Below are 19,729 nucleotides of genomic sequence, written 5' to 3'. Positions count from 1 at the left end.
TGCACAAAATAGCTGCCAGTCGTACTGAGTCATCTCCAACAAAATACAGTCAATTTCGATAAAATTTTCTGATATAAACACGTGGTTTTAATTTCAGAGTCCAGCTCTCACGTGGGACCCACATTTATATATAGTTATACTATTTTGTAAAAAGTATCCATTTCAACCCACCCAACCCGCCCCAGCCCGCATTTATATAGAACCCGCCCCGACCCACCCCATTAACTAATACAACTCATTTTAAATTATTCAAACACACTCCATTTCAAAACCCACCCCATAAAACTCATTTCAACCCAACCCATTAGCAGGCCTAGCTGTGCTGCCAGGTGCGCACCTGTGTACCTGTGTACGCTAAAATCAGTGTATTGGTGGTCAACATTTTGAAAGACTGATCAACTAATTAAACGCATTCTAAGACGGCAAGCAAAGGAGACTGGACTAGCAACACGAAACTTACTAGCGAAGACTTGCTACGCCTCTTTTTTTTTAAAAAAAAGAACTTGCTACGCTTTTCCTTCTTCCTTTTTTCTTTTTACGCCAACAGCTTGTACAGCTCGTTCCAGATTTTGTACTGCCTCCAGCATGCGTCATGTGTCCGATCAGCATCAGGGGTTATGATGATCCACTGATCGTGCACCATAAGATTACTAGGATCTATCGTTCGAAGGAAGAGGACGAGCTAGAGCACAGTAACCGCAAAGATTCCGGTGGTTCTTTGTCAGATCACATCTCCTTGTCTGGACAGGGTCCAAGTAAAGACAAGGTCCCAAGTAAAGCGATGTGTTGAAGTAACAGCGAGTAGCATCTCCCACAAGCTCTCGCCGTAACTACCCCCACACAGCCGCATAGCACGGCGACCCCGGCCAGTGTTTAACGTAATGCCTACTGCTAATTGATCCCCTCCAGCATAAGCAAGGCCGGCGAGACGCCACCTCGACACGGTGAAGTATCAACCACGGCAACGAAAGGTGCGTGACCAACACACCGATCTCTCTCTCTCACACACACATATCAGAACGTCGACGTCGCACTTTCTGCTCCCCTCTCCAATTACAATACCATGCATCGCACGACAGACCAGCGCGCGCGCGCACACACGCTCACAGGCACGCACGCACGCGCACGGCACGTTTGGTCCGGTCGTGCCGGGCTCCTGACCCGGAGTCCGTGAGGAAAACCAGGACGTCGCACCTGCGCGTCCTCCACGGCTCCACGGCTCCACCTAATGTATTGGGCAGGCAGGAGGAGCTCGCCGGCCGGCCAATTATTGGATCGGGTGAGACATCGCATGCACCGCGAGTGCTGCGTCGCAGCGGACGCCTTTCACGGGGGCATAGCCGGGCAGCAGGGGCACGCCGCGAAAAGCTGCGGCACCGCGTGCCACTTCGTCTCGGCCTGCATGACCCACCTCGGTAGGTCGTTGCTTCTGATTCAATTTTAAACCTTTCTTTGAGTTTTTCTTTAATGGAGACATCCACACGCGCGCCACTGGTCCACGGGGTTTTGTATTCGCCGGATTTGCTTTTCGTTCTGTTGGGATATCATCAAGAAATCAGATCATGTTCGCTCACAGGTGGTGTGGATCGGGAACCTTGCTGAAGTGCCTCTGCATCCTAAAGATATCTGAACTGTCTGACTAAGCTGGAAGCTCGTTGTGACGACGGCATAATTGGTGCTTGAATTGTACATCAATAAACATACTTGGGGCCTGAATTCCGGCAGGCATACAAAAAATTGTCCCTGCATTTCTGCTGTCGCATTAGAGGATGTGATTTGATCTATGTTAGTTTTGATCCAACAATGTGGGATGTGATTTTCAAACAACATATACTACATAAGGATCAGCTTGTTGCTAAATCATTTTTTCCAGTATTAATAACTATGCAGAACTCATCCGTAGAAGATAAAGCACAAGGTAAAACATAAAGAGCAGTAAACAGATGAACACAGATGCGAATGAAGGGCACTCAGACTGATTTAGAGTAGCAGCAGGGCAGAAAAGGTGGTCAGATGAAAATATATCAGAACCATAAAAGCAACAGATACGCTTCCTGTTGTTCTTTCAGATAGGAGTAGTCATTATTATCTTGCTGATTTTTTCAACTGATTCATAGACAGGAAGAGGAAGCGATGTCCAAAATGATTGACAAGAGCACAAAACTACCACTTGATTTTTTTCCGGCATAATAAATGCTGGATGTGTTTCTAGCGGTCGGCTTCAACCATGATCATGAATGTGATAGTGATGTTAATTCAGGCTTAGATTCTTTTTCCTAGTACTAATACAAAGTGTATGCATCCAAATTATAAAAGCATATCATTTCTTGGCTTTCTGCACGTATAAAGTTTTAATGCAGTATATATCGGGTGAAAAGCGGTTAGAAATTTTGTTGAATGATCGAAATAAAGGCTATGAGCCTATGATGCATTGAATAAGCTGATAACACCAAGCTGCTACCTATAAAAAGTGATTAGTATGCCCCCTTTAGAGGCTACTACATAGAACAAGGACAAGTGGGAGCTGACGAGGCAGTAGTATCATGCTTAATTCCTTCCCTGATATATTTACACAAAAGGCACCTTGATCTCATAATTTCATTTGGGTAAAGAAGAAGTTGTTCAAAATTTAGCTCAATAATTGGAAAGCTTCGCACTTATTCGTATCTTTCCTCAAAAGCTAATAATCTGTAGGAATATCATAATAGCAACATGATGAGAGCAGTGTGTATATTATTGGCTTTCAAACAGAAGGGTCCAATTGCTTACATTCCCTTTTCTTTTAAATAGATGCCCTTCTTTATTTTAAACCACGTGTTGTACTGTATCCTAGCAAGCTAATCTTCACGGCTCAGCCACCAGTTGCCATTCATCACAATCCCGCCTCTGGTTCCTTTTTCAATCCAAGAGCTTAACAACATCATGAACCTTGTCCAGAAAATAAAGAATGCATGTGTGTGTGTCGTTTGAGTAAGGCAGATGACAAATGATGATGAGTTAACCTTGAGCTGAAAAGTTCAAATAAATGTACTAAGTTTCTTGTATAAACATCCATTGGGACGGACTCACAGAGTACTAAAAAACATGTGCTGTGCTATCTTTTTGGACTTAATCAAGGAATGCAAAATCAAGCACCATTTGCAAGCTAGCATGATTTCTGCAGTTAGCTTATTTAAACGAGCACAGTAAAGTTGGGAGGAAGTTCAGAAGCGATATTTAGTTGGATTTCTGCAAATATCATCAGGAGCCTTGGATTTCTGCAGTAGACATCTACACTTCTACAGGTTTTCTTCAGGTTCTCACTCCTAGACAGCGGTGGAGCCGGGGCCCGGGGGTGCTCCAGCCCCCCTACTCCTATGCAACCCATAGAGCCCCCCAAAGCCCTCCTACAAATTTCAACCACGAATCAAAAGTAGGAAGAGAAAAAATGAGGAAGAAGAAGAAAAAGAGAGGGGGAGGAACAAGAGGAAGATAAGACCCCTAAATCCAAATTCTATATTCGCCAGTGCTCCTAGACTAGTACCGGTGTCTTCCCGGACAGACAATATTTAGTTGGATGCATTAGACAACTGCTTGGAATCTCAATCGGAAAAGTCCTGTAACATTTAGTTTAGTTAGTTTATGCCTAATGTTTGTGGGACTTCGAACTACAGAAAGTATAGCATTGCGAAGTAGCGTTACCTCATATCTTCCATGCCTTCTGAAAATCTCTGTTCCGCGGGTGCTCATTCAGTTGGGAGATGGACAGATGGTATGCAAATATAATCAGGAGCAGACATGTTCTGATAAGTGTGCTCGACGTCGTAGCCTCCTGGATGCTGGATTGTCGTCTTGTCGAGTCAACGCCGGCGTAGTAGCCGCTGCCGCCGCTCGTGGTCAGGTCACTCAGGTGGCCAGTTCCATCATGGCCTTCGTCCCCTCCGTCTGCTGCACCGCCTCACCTCCGTGTTGCTGCACTTGGACGGCGGCGGGCTTACCAATACCAACCAGCACCGTGCCGCCGCGCGCGGGCTGGCCGCTGGCCGGTGGCCGCGAAGACGGAGCTGCCTCGATCGCGCGAGAAAATGATAGGCTTTTCTGGGCCGAGGCACTAAACTGGGCCCAGAGTCGTCAATCGGCCCACGCGACTAAACGCTCGCCTACGCCAGCTCGCATCCTGCTGGTCCTTTCCAATCCGACGGTTTATGAGGCTCGGGTGGACGGTAAATGAAATACCGTCCACTCCGGACGGTAGGCCAAATACCGACCACCCCCGGTTCCCCGTCGCCGCGGACGCTGCACCTCCCGCCGCCGTCCGCCGGCTGTGGAGGGCTGCCGGGAGTGACAGAACGCGGTAGTCCTGCGGCGCGGAAGGGAGGCGCCTCCAATCTATGCAGCCTGACCAGTTCCGGCCGGCTGGGATTTGCCGCTCCCGACGACGACGAGCAGGACACAGGTCGTAACCTTGCCGAGGGGCGAGGGCCTCGCCGCACCGGCACGTTCTCGCGCACCGCGGCACCGCTAGCCCCGGCCACCGCTCCCTATGTTGCCGCAAGTACTGCGCCGGATGTTTTACGATGCGAAGCGTACAAGTTTGACCGGCAGCAGCAGATTTCGCCGCATCCATGGCGAGCCTGCGTGCACGGGGCGGCGTGCGGAGCGGCACGCGACGAGGCGGCTCATAAGATGGGCGTCAAAAACGACGTCCTGGGCGACGAATCTCCCGGTTGGAAGGATGAGCGTACCGATGAAAGCCGCAATCGGCTTTGCATTGTGAGTGGAATCGGCTGCAATCAAAGCTTCGTACTGTGTCTGAAGTTTGCCGTCCTCTTCCTGTCTGAGTTGCACTTTTTTTTCTCGCGCGTAGCGTATCATTGTAATTGTATTAAGACGAAGAAAAAATTTGTACAGTGTTCGGTTACAACCCAAATAGAACAGACTCCAGGTAAACACAAGCCGGCATGCCAGTTAAACACAACCCGAAAGATAAACTAAAACATGAACTACTCACATTCCGCACGACCTAAACAACTGGCTTAAAGCGTAGCCCTCAGTCATCGCTCCATCCCACGAAAGGAGAGCCCTTACTCTTGTTCTTCAACATTAGAAACATGTTCTACAAGGCGTTCATGTGGTGCGGCTGAGGTTCTTCTCGAAACAAATTCTCCACCGCTTACTCTGCCGAAGCCGCCAAGGGTAGAGGCGTGCCAAGCTCACCGAGTCGGTGCATCAGGAGCACCGCCCCTCGCTTTACTGGCTTGACGGCCGAGAGAGAGAGTCCAAAGCTTGACGATGGCTACGCCTGAGGCCATATGCCTCAGATGAAGGCAGCTGAGGAGGTGCGTCGACGAGGACAGGACCAACTCGACGGCGACGAAGCGGCTTGTTCACAAGGCGGCAGAATAATCTTCGAAACTTTGCTGATGAAGTTGCACCTTCGTCCTTCGCGGTTTTCTGATCACTCCTATGGCATCGATATGGTGCAGTTATACGATCTGCGAAGGAGAAGTGTTCTCTGTGGGCTGTGGGCGTGCGGCAAGCCGGCAATCAGAAGTCAGAACAGAGAGTCAGTTCGAGGTCCCAGTTGTGCGAACGCCGTTCTTCTTCGGCGAAATAGCCAAATACCTCAACTTTGTCCCAAAGGTCATTTTAGTTCCTTAAGTATCAAATCGGCCATCTAAGTCCTTCAAGTCTTCTTGTTGGGTCAAAATAGTCCCTGTGCTAATGTGGCACGCCACATGTTCATGCCATGTCAGCTATAGGCATCCTTGGATGGTTAGCTTGTTGGCATTGTATCTTTCACCTCTTGTTTAGTGAAATTAGAAATGATACTTGATGTAAAATCAATAGATTACTAGATGCCCATCATATATAGGGTTGCTTGTGAATCATCGGACAAATATAATGACATCATAATAATTCATATTTGTATTTATGATTTTTTTTGTGATATGAGAGGGATCAAAACGTGCTTTCAAGCAAGAACTGAATAAAATCGAGATGTTCAATGCACAAAAATGTACCAGAGATGAATAATAACCATTCTATATTTCTTCTCAATCTGAAATATATTCGATGAACAATAATATGATTTGTTAGCATTAATATCGAAGGTCTCGGCAAATGAAGACCAACTGACCAAGTTTTATTATATCAATTTTATACATAGCTACAATAGCCGTATTGAAAATAAGGTGTAGAAAAGACAATTTCTACATGCTAACTAATATACGAGTATCTAATGCTGACGTGGCACAAACATGTGGCATGGCATGTCAACTTAGGGATCATTTTGACCCAGCAAGAAAACTTAAAGGACTTGGACGGTCTATTTGATACTTCAGGGACTAATTTGAACCTTGGGGCAAAGTTGAGGGATGAGTTTGACTATTTTGCTTTCTACTTCCAGCAGGCTTCCAGAGCCAAGTAGCCAGCACCATCACCATGGAAATACACAGTCTTCGCCGTGGTAGCTTGTCCAGTCACCGCCGGTGCCTCTTGACAACAGTAAACTGGTCTGCTCCCTTTCACAAGAAACGAAACCAGTCAGTGGCCGATGGAGCTCATCAAGCCAGAGCCAACCCGCGGTGCCTGCCAGCAGCAGGATTGCCTCGCCTCGTCGTCCCTTTACAAGGAGTCAAGGACAGCTCCTCCATGCCCGGCATCTCCTCCCTCTCCCACCCCATTGTGTATGCAGGACCTTGCCCGCACGGCGGGGCGGCGGGCTCACGGCCGGCGCCGCGCGCGCGTTCACCTTTGCGCGCCGCGAGGACGGCAGCGTGGCGTCGCATGCGCTGCGACTGCGACTGCGAGAAACGGCTGGGCCACGCGTCGCTCCCGCTCGCCTCCGTCATTTCTCGGATCGGACGGTTTCCGTCACCCGAGGTGTGGACGGTAAATGAAATACTGTCCACCCTGTCGGTGAACCAAATACCATCCAGGCTTATTATGCGCTCCCTCTCTAAAGGCCACCGCCCTTCCCGACGCCGTCCGCCGGCTTGCTGACCGGAGCCGGCGAGAGACCGCGGTCGTCCCGCCGCGCTGACGACGGCGCACCTCCGCTGATCGATGCTCCTCCCGGCTGGTCCTCAGCGCGGCTTCAGGCAGATGGTGGCGTGCCTGTAAATGCTGAGGGCCTCAGTGGCCGCTAAAACCGCCGGCGCCGCCGTTGCCGTGGAGGGTAACAGTTCAGGCGACGCCTTATGCCATTGCAGCGCGGCGAATAGTACAGGCTCATGCCTCAAGCCATCACAATTCACAAAGCTTGTTCTGTAGACTGTAGTCAATGATTGACAGTAAGAAGGCTACAGGATTGGTGCATCAGAGAGCATGATGAATATCCCTCTGGGCTGGGATGGTCCGTATAGACAATAGAACAGACAGAAAATGCCATTTTCACTCGTTCAAATACTGTACTGTGTACTAGTTCTGTAGCTTGGCAGTTCATACTCCATAGTACATTTCAGTGTATCCTAGGATCCTGGATAACTTAAACTGGCCGTGCAATAAAACAATGGACACGTTGTAGAAGATTGATGATGGAAAAAAAGGTATCAACAACGATGATCTCGATTTGATGTTCCTTATTGACGGTGTGGCGTCCATACTGCCTCCCTGCTATATGTGTTGTCTTTACTTCAGAAAAAATATATGTGTTGTCATGTAAGCTGATTGCTAGTATGCGCCGCCTACAACTACAAGAAACATTAAACGAGATGTGTTAGAACCCATGGGCCTACTCTGGTTATATAAAGATGTAATCATGAGTAATCATTCACAAATCCGTACAATACCTTCAAGGGAAATCAAACGATTTCTCCTGCAATAGCCAGCTTCTTTTTCCCATAATCATAATGGATAATCAGTTTAGGAACCTGAAAGTATATTTAGCTTTCACATAAGCAAAATAATGCCAAATTCGGGCATGCATTAAAAGGCAGAACATATACTATCTCGAAAAGAACCAAAAGAAACTAACAACTTTTTTTATGGCATCAATGATCAACAGGTGAGCTTTATTTATGGAACCTACAGTCAGAAAAAAAATTACATGAAAGTGATGGATATTCCAGTTCGACTTGGATCTCAGATGAACCAACCTTACCTTCTCATCAACGTGAGCTGCGTGATCATCATACTGGAGAATGAAATTTTAATTTCCAGATCGTTTTTTTAAAAGACATTACAAACAAGTGTAAATGGAAGTCGGGCGAGAAGCCGAGGAGGTTTAAGTTCTGCGTCGAAGGTGGCTCTTTGGACTTTAGGTGTTTGGGAGGGAGGTGATCTGCATACCAGCAATAGAGCTTACTTTATGCAGCTAATGATGTTGTTTAGTATTTACCCTTTAAATCCTTCCTCTGATAAAATTAGAAGATATGCTTCCAGTTTTCCACCCTAATCCCACACTACCTTTGTTTGTTGACCTGATACAAACCATCTTTTTTCATGTGGCCATTTTTAGACATTATACTCCATATGTTTTAAGGCCACAAGATAAAATAAATGCAAGGGTGATTGCAGAAAGTTTGCTACAAAAATTACCTTTTCTTTTTAGAAATGCCTTGCTGAAAAGTACTCATAAATATAGAATATGTGTAATTTATTCATGGAACATGATTTTTGCAACTTTCATAAATTCACATAATAAAATGACTAAAATATATGCTGTGGTTTTTTGTACTTAACCGTGGAATGCTAGAAAAGCAATTTGCAAGCTGGCATGTGTAATCATGACAAGAAAGTAGCGATGGAAAAGATAAGTGCATGCCTTGGATTCCTAGTGCAGAAAACATGATAAAATCTTTGTAGTTTTCACTCCTAGAACTGCTTGCCTCCCCTGAGTATCTAGTAGGATGCATTATTGCAAAAGGACTGCCATATGTATACACAATGTGCTTTTCTTGGGAGCGAAGCGAGAACTGCTTAGAATGCTGATTGAGAAAGTCATGTAGCTTCTGAGCATGGGCTATAGGGAAATAGCTTCCATGACACTTGTTCCTTAGATTTGTTGGGACGTTATGTAGAAACTCTAAATTAGTGTCATATCATTGCTTACATGCTTCGTGAACATCTCTGTTCCACTGGTTCTTGTTCAGTTGAAAGATGGTAGGCAAATACACTCGAGCAGGCAAATGTGAATGTTCTTGTATGCCTGGGCTCCACCTGTTATACGCATCTGCTTCACAAAAGTTGAACAATTGAAAGCTGATATTTGATTTGTGTACTTCTGTTTAGTTTTTCTGTTAGATTGATTTCGCTGCATGGAACGACCAGATGAGGAAGTCAAGTGCTCATGCCTATATAGGTTTTTATTTTCGTTTTTACTCTGTTGAGCACAGTTGTTGCAATTCTGTGACAGATTCTGTCCAGACAACTATCATCCATTTAATTCTAGCATGCACATGGGGGGAGAAAGGTGAATTGAGGTTTCATGCTTGAAAGAGCAAAGATCCTTTCTCTTCAAACAACCACGGTTGACTCACAATAATGCAGTATATGATACTCCTAAATCCTTTACCAGTAGTCCCCACAAGAGCAACCACCTTGTACTATATGGTGGATCCTATTGGTATCTTTGAGGATAATCTCTCTACTGGTGATTGTTGAAATCAGCTTTGCAGCAAGATGGCAATCACCACATGTTCTGAGATTCATCGTTACCCTGATAGGCGTCCCTGGACTAGTGTTTATAAGTAGAAATGCAATAGCCAATTTCTCACTGTGAACTGAAAGGTGACCCTCCTTATCTTCTTCTTCAACATCATGAAGTGTAGCTTCCACCTCTGGGTTATAACCCATTCCCCTGATTCTTCCCAATAGCTCATCTAATTTCTGATAGATCATTTCGGATTGTGGGTGACATCTATCGCCAATATGAAATGTGTGAACCCGGTCCCCTAGCTCAACAATGCTAGCACCAGGCAATTTCTTGATACCCTTGTTTGCCATGACACTTCTCACTGATGTAACATCAGCCCATCTTCCAGCCCTAGCATACATATTAGATAATAACACATAGTATCCTGATTGTTTAGGTACCAATCTGAACAAACTGTCTGCTGCCACAAGCCCAATGTCCATATTGGAGTGAATTCGGCAAGCTTGTAATAACGCTCCCCAGACTCTTTCATTTGGCTCAATTGACATCGTCATGATGAAATCATATGCCTCATTTATACATCCAGCACGGCCGAGAAGGTCCACCATGCAAGTATAGTGCTCTGCTTTTGGAGTGATGTGATACCTGCAAGTCATGGAATCAAAGTAGCGCTTTCCAACATCCAAAAGGCCAGCATGGCTGCATGCTGCGAGAACTGCAACGAAGGCAATAGAGTCTGGTTCCAGACCCTGTCCTAGCATCTTCTCAAAAAGATCAACAGCCTCACTTCCATGACCATGCTTTCCATAAGCAGATATGATTGAAGTCCATGATATCACATCCCGTGTACTCATGGAATCAAAGACCTCCCTAGCATCCTTCAAACATCCACAGCTGGCATACATGTCTGTTAGAGCATTTTCAAGCAACAAGTTCGGGAGCATCCCTTTCCTCTTGATAATCTCGTGGATCCGTTTTCCCACCGAAAATGCTGAGAGCTCCCCACAGGGAGGAAGAACTGTTGCCAGAGTCAGTGAATCAGGTTCGACCCCATCCCTTTCCATCCACAAGAACAGCTCAACAGCCTTAACATGGTACTCATTGTTGGCATATATAGCAAGCATTGCATTCCAAGAAATAAGTTCTTTAAACTGCATCTCGTTAAACACTTTCCTGACGAATAATATATCCTCTGCCTTGGCATTCCCCATAGCCGGCAAGATGCTTGCCATTGTGCCAGCATCGGGGATTGAACAAGGCAGCGCTACAAACTCCTTGAAAACATCCACAGCACGTTCGAACAAACCCGCGCGCGCGAACCCAGAGATCATGGCGTTCCAGGAGACAACATCCCGGTTCTGCATTCCCTCGAATACCCTGTACGCGTCCTCCGGGCAGCCGCACCGTGCATACATGCTGATCGCCGAGTGCGCCACGTAGCGGTTCGCGTCCAGGCCGAGCTTGGCGACGGCGGAGTGGATCTGGAGGCCGAGGAGGAGGTCCTTCGCCGCCGCGCACGACTTGAGCGCGAGCGGGTAGGTGTAGTGGTCGGGGAAGCAGGCGGGGCCCCGCGGCCGCATGGAGGCGAAGAGGCGGAGCGCGTCGCGGTGGAGCGAGGCGGCGGTGAACGCGCGGATGAGGACGTTGAAGCAGATGGTGGTGGTGGCGGCGCCGCGATCGGGGGAGCACAGAGAGTCGAGCACGGCGTGGGCCGCGGGGAGCGCGGAGCAGGCGGCGTAGGCCTGGATGAGCTTGACGCGGGCCGGCGCGCCGGCGGGGTGGGAAGGGTGGAGCAGCAGGAGGAGGCGCGCGTGCGCGGCGCGGAGGGATGGGAGGTGAGCGGGCGCGCGGCAGGCGGCCACGACGCGGATGAGGGCGTCGGCGTCGCCGGTCGCGGGCAGGTGGCTCCGCGACGCGTGCATCGGATCGTCTCTGACGGCTGACGCGGGCGCCGCCGCGCGCGGGCAGCAATTTGATCTGGGCGCGGGTGCGGCGCTGCTGGACCGCATGCACAATCCACGGCCGCGCGGCTGTGTTGCAACGCGGCCCGCCGGCGGGGATTCTATTTATCGCGCGCGCGAGTGGGATGCGACCGTCGCAGAAGGCGCACCTCCAGTTCATCTTCAACCTTGCGCCAGAGGGAGGCGGAGCGGCGGCGGCGAGCTAGGGAAGGAGGAGGGGTGGCCAGGAGAGGTGGTAGGTTGGCGGAGCGGCCGACGGTGAGGTCACCGCCGGCGATGGTGGCAGTGGAGGCGGCGAATCTTTAGGGTTCGGGGTTGCCGGGGTTCGAGAGAGCTCCATGATCACCGAACCTAGAGGAAGGGCCGGGGGTGGCGGCGGCCCGGCGGTGGAGGTGGGTGCCGGCGGAGGGCGAGGCGGCGCGGGAGCATCGTCGGTTGGGCGGGTCCGGACCTCCGGTGGGCGGTGCCGGCGGCGGGGGCGAAGAGAAGGCGATGCAGAGGCAATCTCAGGTAGCGTGGTGGCGGTTGAGTGCGGCGGCGGAGGTGTCGCTGGAGCCGGAGGCGGCGAGGCATTGTTCATCTTCCCTGCAGGATGCTTCTGCGATGGGATCGTGGGAAGTCGCTTAGGGCCCGTTTGGGACAGCGTTGGCGGCGATTAAACGCGAAACGCAGAAATAATCGCGTCAGACGCGCGTTCCCCGATGGCACCCAACACAAAACGCGGAGGATTGAACTGTGCAGGGGAGAATCAGAGAAGCGACGTTTTGTCCGCGTTGGCGTATAAGCGAAGCGCGTCTGGCGCTCGCTGTCCCAAACAGGGCCTTAATACGACGAATAGACGCCCCCGCCCGCCGGTGCGCGCCTGCGCTGCGCGGTGCCCGCTGAATCACTTGTTCACTGATAAGTACTGTGATAAGCAAGGAGCGCGAACCGATGAAGTAGCATTCATAGATCAAGAGCCTGTTTGATGACTTTTTAGCTTCAAATTATCCCTCGTGCATCCAAATATGTGAGATAATTTTGGGCTAAAATGGATTATCCCTCCCAAAATCTTTAGCCCCTTCAAGAGATGATAATGAGGCTAATTTTGCATAATTTCCATAAAAAGAATGAGTATACACACACATCTAAACATGAAAAAGAAAAAGAGAGGATGTACATTAGCCTATAGATCCAAACAACCTATTTGAGCTAATTTTTAACTTACCAATTCAATGCTAAACATTAGCCCTCAAAATTAGCCTTGAGCTAATGTTCCAAACAGGGCCAGAACATTTTCTACCACTCACTCAGAGTGAAATTTTTGTCATCTGAAATCCAAACGTCTAAATTTTACTCGTAGTCGATTATCAAATCATACACGTGAAGTTTCACACTACTGTATAACAAAATGAACCCAGCCACAAAAAAAAAGAAGGAAATAAGATATCAAAATCATCACGACAACAGACATACACGCCACAGAGACAGTTCCCTAGCCAACAGAACAACAGATTACGTTACAGTTACACCATCAGCCAGGTCAACTCACTTCTTCTTTTGCCTGGCAACTGATTCTTTGGCCACAGCGTGCGCTGCTTGGCTAACGATGGACGACTTCTTCATATTCCCCTTCGGGTCGAGTGCTTTCCTAATCTTGAACACAGCCCAAGCCGCTCCGAGAGCATTTCCTGTAGCGTGGAGGTAATTGTGTGTGGCCTCCCCTGCTTGCTCACCGTATCTGCACAAGGTCAAACCATTAGTCTTGTTCTAGTGTCAACACGGTACTTGCATTAAAATGTGTGATCTTGGACAAATAATTGCCATATAACCACCGGGAAAAAGTTATATCTATATGTAGCAGCTGTTGCAGAACCATGTTCTGGAAAACAAAGACTTAAAAAAACAGAAGGTCACATAGAACTAGGCTTTTTAACTCATTGCTTTCATGTCATTTTTCTAAAAAGACTTTTTGTTTACTCATTTTGTATATTCTGGAATGCTAATTGTCAAGATAATTTCTATTCGAATTTGATCTTTAAAAGTTGACTTTAAAGCCTTGTTTAATTCTTCTAATATAATACACCATATGGAACTGGCTGCTGAAGTGCTAGCTGTTGGCAGATGATGGCATGGAGAGTTTGCCAACAAAATAAGGCTGGAATTACATAGTTTGGAAAAAAATAGAGGCCGTTTAACCCCAATAAAAAAAATGCAGAGCCCCAAATATGCAAATGCATCTTATGTTACCTGTGTGTTACAACAGAAGTTGTCACAACTGATGATGTCTGCATCACATTCTTGCCAGACACCTCAACAGCATCCCATATTTTACCTGAACCATCAAATGAGCGGGAAATCAGCCAATCATAAATTGCAATGCAGCAAAAAACTAAACATTGTGAAGTGACATAAATTCCAAAAACCTATTACGAAATCACTTCTATTTGTTGGTTTTATAAATTTATCATAGATTCAATCCCTCTAGAAGCATGTAGACCAGCACAAATGATCAAGCAAAATCTTAAAGAACGTCAAAGCAGACATACCGAATCCATCAAGTGAGGCAAGAATAACTTCTCCAGGCATCAACTTGAAGAACTTTTGTGCTGGTTTGGAGTTCATCACAGTGCTTGTGACAAAGCCTGTGACCTTCAGAACGCCAGACAGGATTGAATTTGCCACCCTGTTGGACATCTTTGTGACCCTCCTAGCCCTGAGAATGAAGACAAAATCGTTAGCAACAGGAAGGAGGGACACAAAATTGATTACCATATTAATTCAAAGAGCAAAGGACACCAACCAAGTGAAAGGGAGGTGACAATAACAGTTGCTGCTGTAAAACTTCTACATATGCATGCATGTAGATAACAAGGGGCATTCTTGACTGAACAGACTATCAATCTAGCATACTAGTTAGATACTCCCAGAACAATCATGATTTACATCTCACTCACAAGTCTTCACGCGCCATTTTTCAATACCATCATAGCGAGTAACATCAGGTAGGAAATTATCAATGGTCGTTATCAAGAGATGCTAGGTGCTTTCATAATAGGATGAGGATATGTAAATAATAAATACTGGATGGCGGACGTAAAGCAGGCAATTGCTAAGTTGGGGTCGATTTCCCACCAATCAACTAATAAAGATAGATGGCAACCCTTTGAAGGAACAATCGACATGGTTATATATGAATGGGACATTGTTTGTGTCCGGAAGAAAGGGAAAAAAGTGTCCATGCCTGCTCAAGCAAAAGACCCCTTGCTCTGTTAAAATGAATAGGGAAAATTCCTTGTAAGGCCCTCCAGCAAACTGCACTTCCTTCTATGGCCCTGGAAAGTTGAAATCCCCTTCTATGACCATCTTTTTATTTTCAGTCCCTTCTATAGCCCTGATGTTACATCCGTTAGCTTGCAACCGTTAGGGTTCCCGGTGTCAAGTATTTAGTAGCAATTTTGGACCAAATTGCCCCTACCTCACTTGCCCTTCCAGAAGGGAACCCCCATGCGATCCCGCACGTCGCCCCCACGCCCGAGCCTGCCCCCCGCGGTGGCGGCGGCTACCCCCGCCTGCGGATCCGGCGCCCGCCCCCATCCCGCCGCGCGTGGAGGAGTCGTCCGGGGCCCAGGACGCGGGCGCGGTAGCGGCCTGGTCCACGCGGGCGCAGCGGCGACCGAGGCGCGCGCCAGCGGAGTGGCCAGGGAGGACGCCCAGGACGCGCGCGTGCGGCGGCGGCCAGGGACGTGGCGGCCCGCCCGCCGCCGTCCCCCCGACATAGCCTCCGCGCGCCGGCTGACCGCCGCCATCCACGACCGTCCTCTCCTCCATCCTGGGACGCATGCCCCTGGACTCCGCAGGCGGCGGCAGACGGCGGGGGCCACACGGCGGTGGTGCCCACGAGCTGCGCCCCGAGGAGGAACACGATGGCGGCGACGGGGCTTCTCCGGTCGGCCGGAATCGAGGCTCGGCGACGGCGCCATCAGCGTGCCCGAGTTTGCCTTGGCTTCCGCGTGGTGTACGGAGGGGAAGGGTGCGCTGCGCGGCGGGGGACACGCCGCGCGCAACCAGCGGCTGACGGCCGGAGCCTGCCTAGCTGCCCCTGCTGCTGCGGGCCTGCCTGCCGCCCTGCGCGAGCCGCGAGCGCGGCGCCGGCCTGCGCACACGGGTCACGAGCCCCTGGGGCGACGAGTGCGGCGGCCGGCGGCAAGGCACAAGGCGGCGGCAGGGAGCACCAGAGCGGGGACTCGACGCCGAGACCGAAGATGAGGAGTGGGGACTCGGCGGCAGGGATCTCAATTCCTTGTTGTTTGACCCAAGGGCATTTTCGTCTTTTCACAGCCACTTAACTGGGAGTTAACTAGAGATCCCACGGTAGGGCCATAGAAGGGATGTAAAATGAAAACATAGTCAAGGAAGGGAGGCCGAACTTTTCAGGGCCATAGAAGGAAGCGTCATTTCTTCTAGGGCCACACAGGGAATTTTCTCAAATGAATAACATCTACCAATGCGTGAAATGCAACTGGAGTTCCAACTAAGAACATTTTACTATCTAATAGCTATTTGTAAGTTGTTTGATTTCGATTTAATAAGCAGATCCGATATTTGTAAATTGTCTGATACTGATCCTAAGAAAGTGTCCATGCCTGCTCAAGCAAAAGCCCCCCTGCTCTGTTAAAATAAGCATAACATCTATCAATGCTTGAAATGCAACTGGAGTTCCAACTAAGAACATTTTACTATCTGATAGCTATTTGTAAGTCATTTGATTCCGATTTAATAAGCAGATCACTATTTGTAAATTGTCTGATACTGATCACCTCCCTTAATAGTAATGCAATTCAAATCCTGTCTAAGATAACTCAGGTAGTGTCTAAAATACTGCAATCTAACAAGAGCTGTCACATTCTAAATTAAGTGGATAATATAACTCAATATATAGATTCCATATTTCTAATTTCTCTCATTTTAGGAGCAAGCGCAACATAACCAAATTAACGGTTAGCCATGATAAATGCGGAATAGTAAGATTATTCACCATCCTACCTCTTCATCCTCCTCAGAGTGCTGGGCTTCACCTGCGTCGGCTTCGCACTGGGTCCCACGCTCTTCTTCGTCACCGCTTCTCCATGCCGCAGGCCCTCCGCCGTGATGTCCCCGCACCAGATGATGCCCCTCACTAGCTGCCCAGAGCCTCGAGCAATCAGCCTCGCCACCGATGAGCTGTAGTCGTCCACGTTAGGCGCGATCGTCGTCCAGAACGCCGCCGCCTTCTCCTCGACAACCTCCTTCTTATCCCCGACAGCCTCCTCGGGCGTGATCTCGGCCACCGCCCTCGAGTCCATCACCTCCGACTTCTCCTTCGCCGCCGCCTCCACCTGCTTCACCGAGAAGGTGGCGTACTCCTCCAGGACTCTGTCCAGCTGCTCCAATACCTTCTCCTGCCCCTTTCCAGCGACCGTGAGGCCGTAGCTCAGCGCCGCCTCCGCCTCGTCCGCGCCGTCCTCCGCGTCATCCTTGTCGTCCGGGTGGTCCGTGTGCGGGACATGGAGCGAGAAGAAGTAGTGCGCGGCGTCGAGCTTGACTGCCGCGACGTCGCGGGTGAGCGGCCACTGCACGGGCTCCTGCTCGGCGCCATCGCCGCCGGACCGCCCGCTGCTGAACAGGCGGAAGAGGCCGCGGCGCTGGTGTTGCTTCTCCGGGGTCAGTCGCGCGAGGATGGCGACGGAGTGGTCCCCCTGTCGGAGGCGCACGACGGAGAGCGTGCCCGCGCCGAGGTCGAGGCTGCGGTCTGGGTCGACGAGGTGGAGCTGCGCGCCGGGGACGGCGACGACGGTCTCCTCGGTGGTGGGCGGCGGCGGTGCGGCGTCCTCCTCGGCCGTCTCGGGGAAGAGGTTCTCGGCGAGCTCGTTGGGGTCGACGGCGGGGTAGAGGGAACCGCCGGCGCTGGCGCCGGTGGAGGTGGTGGGCGCGGAGTAGAAGGGGGTGTTGAGATCAGGGTGGGACTGGTCCACCGAGGGGTAGAGGCTCTGCTTGCCATTCGAGGAGGCGGAAGCCATGGCGGCGGATTCGCTTGCTTTGCTGGTCGGTTGCGCCTAGCTTGCTCTGCTCCACGGATCGAATCGAGAGGAGGGAAGTGGGGAGACGGAAATGGGAGGGGTGGGATTTTAATACGGGGAGGAGCTAGCTGGTGAAGGCGACGGTTAATTCGCTGTGGCGCTCGGAGATCGTCGGCTGGCTGGTGCCGCGAACCTGCGACGGTTGCCCAAACCGTAGCACACGCCGACACGCGGCCTCTCGGCTGTCTCCTCGTCTGCCGCGCGTTCGCCGCGGGCACAGGTTGGGGCGCGGAGATGGCGAGGGTATCGGATCCGGCGAACCGATAAGACGAGAAGACTTTGGAAGAAAGGAACCGGGGGAAGGACGCGTAGACGGCGCGGCGAAGGGCCTGGGGGGCAACTCACCGGACGCGGAGGCGCGAGCTCAAAACGAGGAAGGGAGCTGAGAGCGGATTTTTGGCCGCCCGCGGCAGGTGTGCCGGATATATGTACGGCCAGAATAGCATTAAGATTGGTGGTTCGTGAGACCCAACAATGTATTTCAACAGTACTCTACAGCGATACAGTTCATCTCCTAGTACGAGATTTCTAAATAAAATATATTCGAGGAGAGGAGGAGGCTTCACGCAACGTAGCGTGTCAGGAACACGTGGACGGCAGTTCTGGATAAAGGAATCTTGAACAGGACCAGATATTTTTTCAACCGGACGCTCGTCTGGCCCAAGCCCAAGCAGCAAGTATCATCCCTGTTCATATGACTCCAACTTACTTACAAGAGAACAAGAGATGCACTAGTCTAAACTCAATAAGAAATGTCCATTTTTTTTAAAAAATGAGATAGTTTCCTATATAAGAGCACATGAGGATGTTTATTTGGAACATGTAAGGTAGATATATTTTTGTGCTTTATTTTTTTCACCAGAATTGTACAATAGTCTTGCTGGTGGGCATGAAGCACTAATCTTCCTACATCGCAAGATTTAAGGTAAAATGTTCATCATCACCAACTCAACATGGCACTGCATAAATTAGAAAAAAATATTGTCTATGACTAACTGGTTACTCACAAAATTGTGCAAATCACAAATCTCCAAACACAAATATTATAGGAAAATATAAAAAAAAGAATACGAGAAAAAGGTGCAGATATCTTTTTACAACAGGTGCAACTATTTAAATGTAGGTTTGAGGGTGCAAATACTTTTGTACAAATGAAACTAAAAAATTTCATTGAGCGACAAAAGCACATGATTCGGCCACATGCACATATTCACAAGATTAACTAAACCCATCGGGAGTTGCACAAAAAAATTTGGATGCACATTTCCTGGCTCATCTTTTGTGCACGGATAGACCAGTAGAGTTTCCACTTCCATTTGCAAGGTGATGCAAATAGTTCCACAACAAAAAAAGAGAGAAAATATTAATATAAAGGTGCACATACTTTGGTGCATGAATAAAATCGGAAATGTTAAATATAAAGATGCACATAATTTAGTGCATGAAAAAACAGAATTCAAAGTCATGCACATGATTTTTTTCCATTAGGGGGAAATCATATCAACTAGATTTAAATTCAAAGATTTAAATCTAGAGCTGCACATATTTTTGTTCATCAGTAAATTTAAATTCGAAGTCAAGCACTAGATTGCACATAATAAAAATAAAAATGTGCGGAGTCCAAAATGCACATATTTTATCCACAGAAAGAATCAAACTCAAATTGGTACACACAGTTTTCAATGGAATAAAAAGTTCTTAACGTTCTTTGATTTACAAGATGTACATATTTCAATTGAAATGTGAAATTCATGCAACCGGCTCAAATGGACCAATAAATATTAGAAGACACAAATGGATCACTAAACTGCAACTCTCGTATGGCAAGAGACTAGGAAAGAAATCAATCAAGAATAGAGAAAAGATACGTGGCTTGCTAGTGAGGTGGTGGTGTTTAGGAGTAGGATAGAACATGAACAAATCAGTAATTGCAAATCTGTACTAGCATCTTCTCTCCTCACCTCCACGTCCCGCACCACGGTGACCGCCATGGCCTGCACGCCTGCTGCTGCTCTCGCCTAGCCTCTACCTGAGCCTGCACTGACGCAGCCTTAGCCGGGGCCTCCGGCTTGGCGTGCTCGGTGCACCTCGCC

The 19,729-nt window shown here is 48.9% G+C and overlaps 2 protein-coding genes across 2 annotated transcripts; both read right to left on the bottom strand.

Moving 5' to 3' along the window:
- Positions 1–7,357: 7,357 nt before the first annotated feature.
- LOC120692938 (putative pentatricopeptide repeat-containing protein At3g49142) lies at positions 7,358–12,168 on the bottom strand. Its single transcript, XM_039976322.1, has 2 exons — positions 7,773–12,168; positions 7,358–7,673 (listed from the first exon to the last, which is right to left on the bottom strand). The coding sequence occupies exon 1, from the start codon at positions 11,584–11,586 to the stop codon at positions 9,493–9,495; it is 2,094 nt and encodes a 697-aa protein (XP_039832256.1). The 5' UTR covers positions 11,587–12,168; the 3' UTR covers positions 7,358–7,673; positions 7,773–9,492.
- A 538-nt stretch (positions 12,169–12,706) lies between these two features.
- On the bottom strand, positions 12,707–17,787 carry LOC120690657 (protein EARLY-RESPONSIVE TO DEHYDRATION 7, chloroplastic-like). The gene is made up of 4 exons (XM_039973394.1): positions 16,564–17,787; positions 14,067–14,233; positions 13,768–13,852; positions 12,707–13,258 (listed from the first exon to the last, which is right to left on the bottom strand). Exons 1-4 carry the CDS (start codon positions 17,574–17,576, stop codon positions 13,066–13,068), a joined length of 1,458 nt encoding a protein of 485 aa, XP_039829328.1. The 5' UTR covers positions 17,577–17,787; the 3' UTR covers positions 12,707–13,065.
- Between the last annotated feature and the right edge of the window lie 1,942 nt (positions 17,788–19,729).

The sequence above is a fragment of the Panicum virgatum genome, chromosome 9N (assembly GCF_016808335.1).
Source record: "Panicum virgatum strain AP13 chromosome 9N, P.virgatum_v5, whole genome shotgun sequence".
Classification (NCBI taxonomy): Eukaryota; Viridiplantae; Streptophyta; class Magnoliopsida; order Poales; family Poaceae; genus Panicum; species Panicum virgatum.
This window is presented reverse-complemented; position numbering and strand designations above follow the sequence as displayed.

What these genes read in the sequence shown, in the direction of transcription:
- LOC120690657 (XM_039973394.1), bottom strand. Translation starts at nt 17,576, where the DNA reads ATGGCTTCCGCCTCCTCGAATGGCAAGCAGAGCCTCTACCCCTCGGTG. An exon ending in TGCCTCACTTGATGGATTCG is followed by an intron (nt 13,853 to 14,066) that starts GTATGTCTGCTT and finishes TTGATGGTTCAG; the next exon opens with GTAAAATATGGGATGCTGTT. An exon ending in ACTTCTGTTGTAACACACAG is followed by an intron (nt 13,259 to 13,767) that starts GTAACATAAGAT and finishes GACCTTGTGCAG; the next exon opens with ATACGGTGAGCAAGCAGGGG.
- LOC120692938 (XM_039976322.1), bottom strand. Translation starts at nt 11,586, where the DNA reads ATGCGGTCCAGCAGCGCCGCACCCGCGCCCAGATCAAATTGCTGCCCG.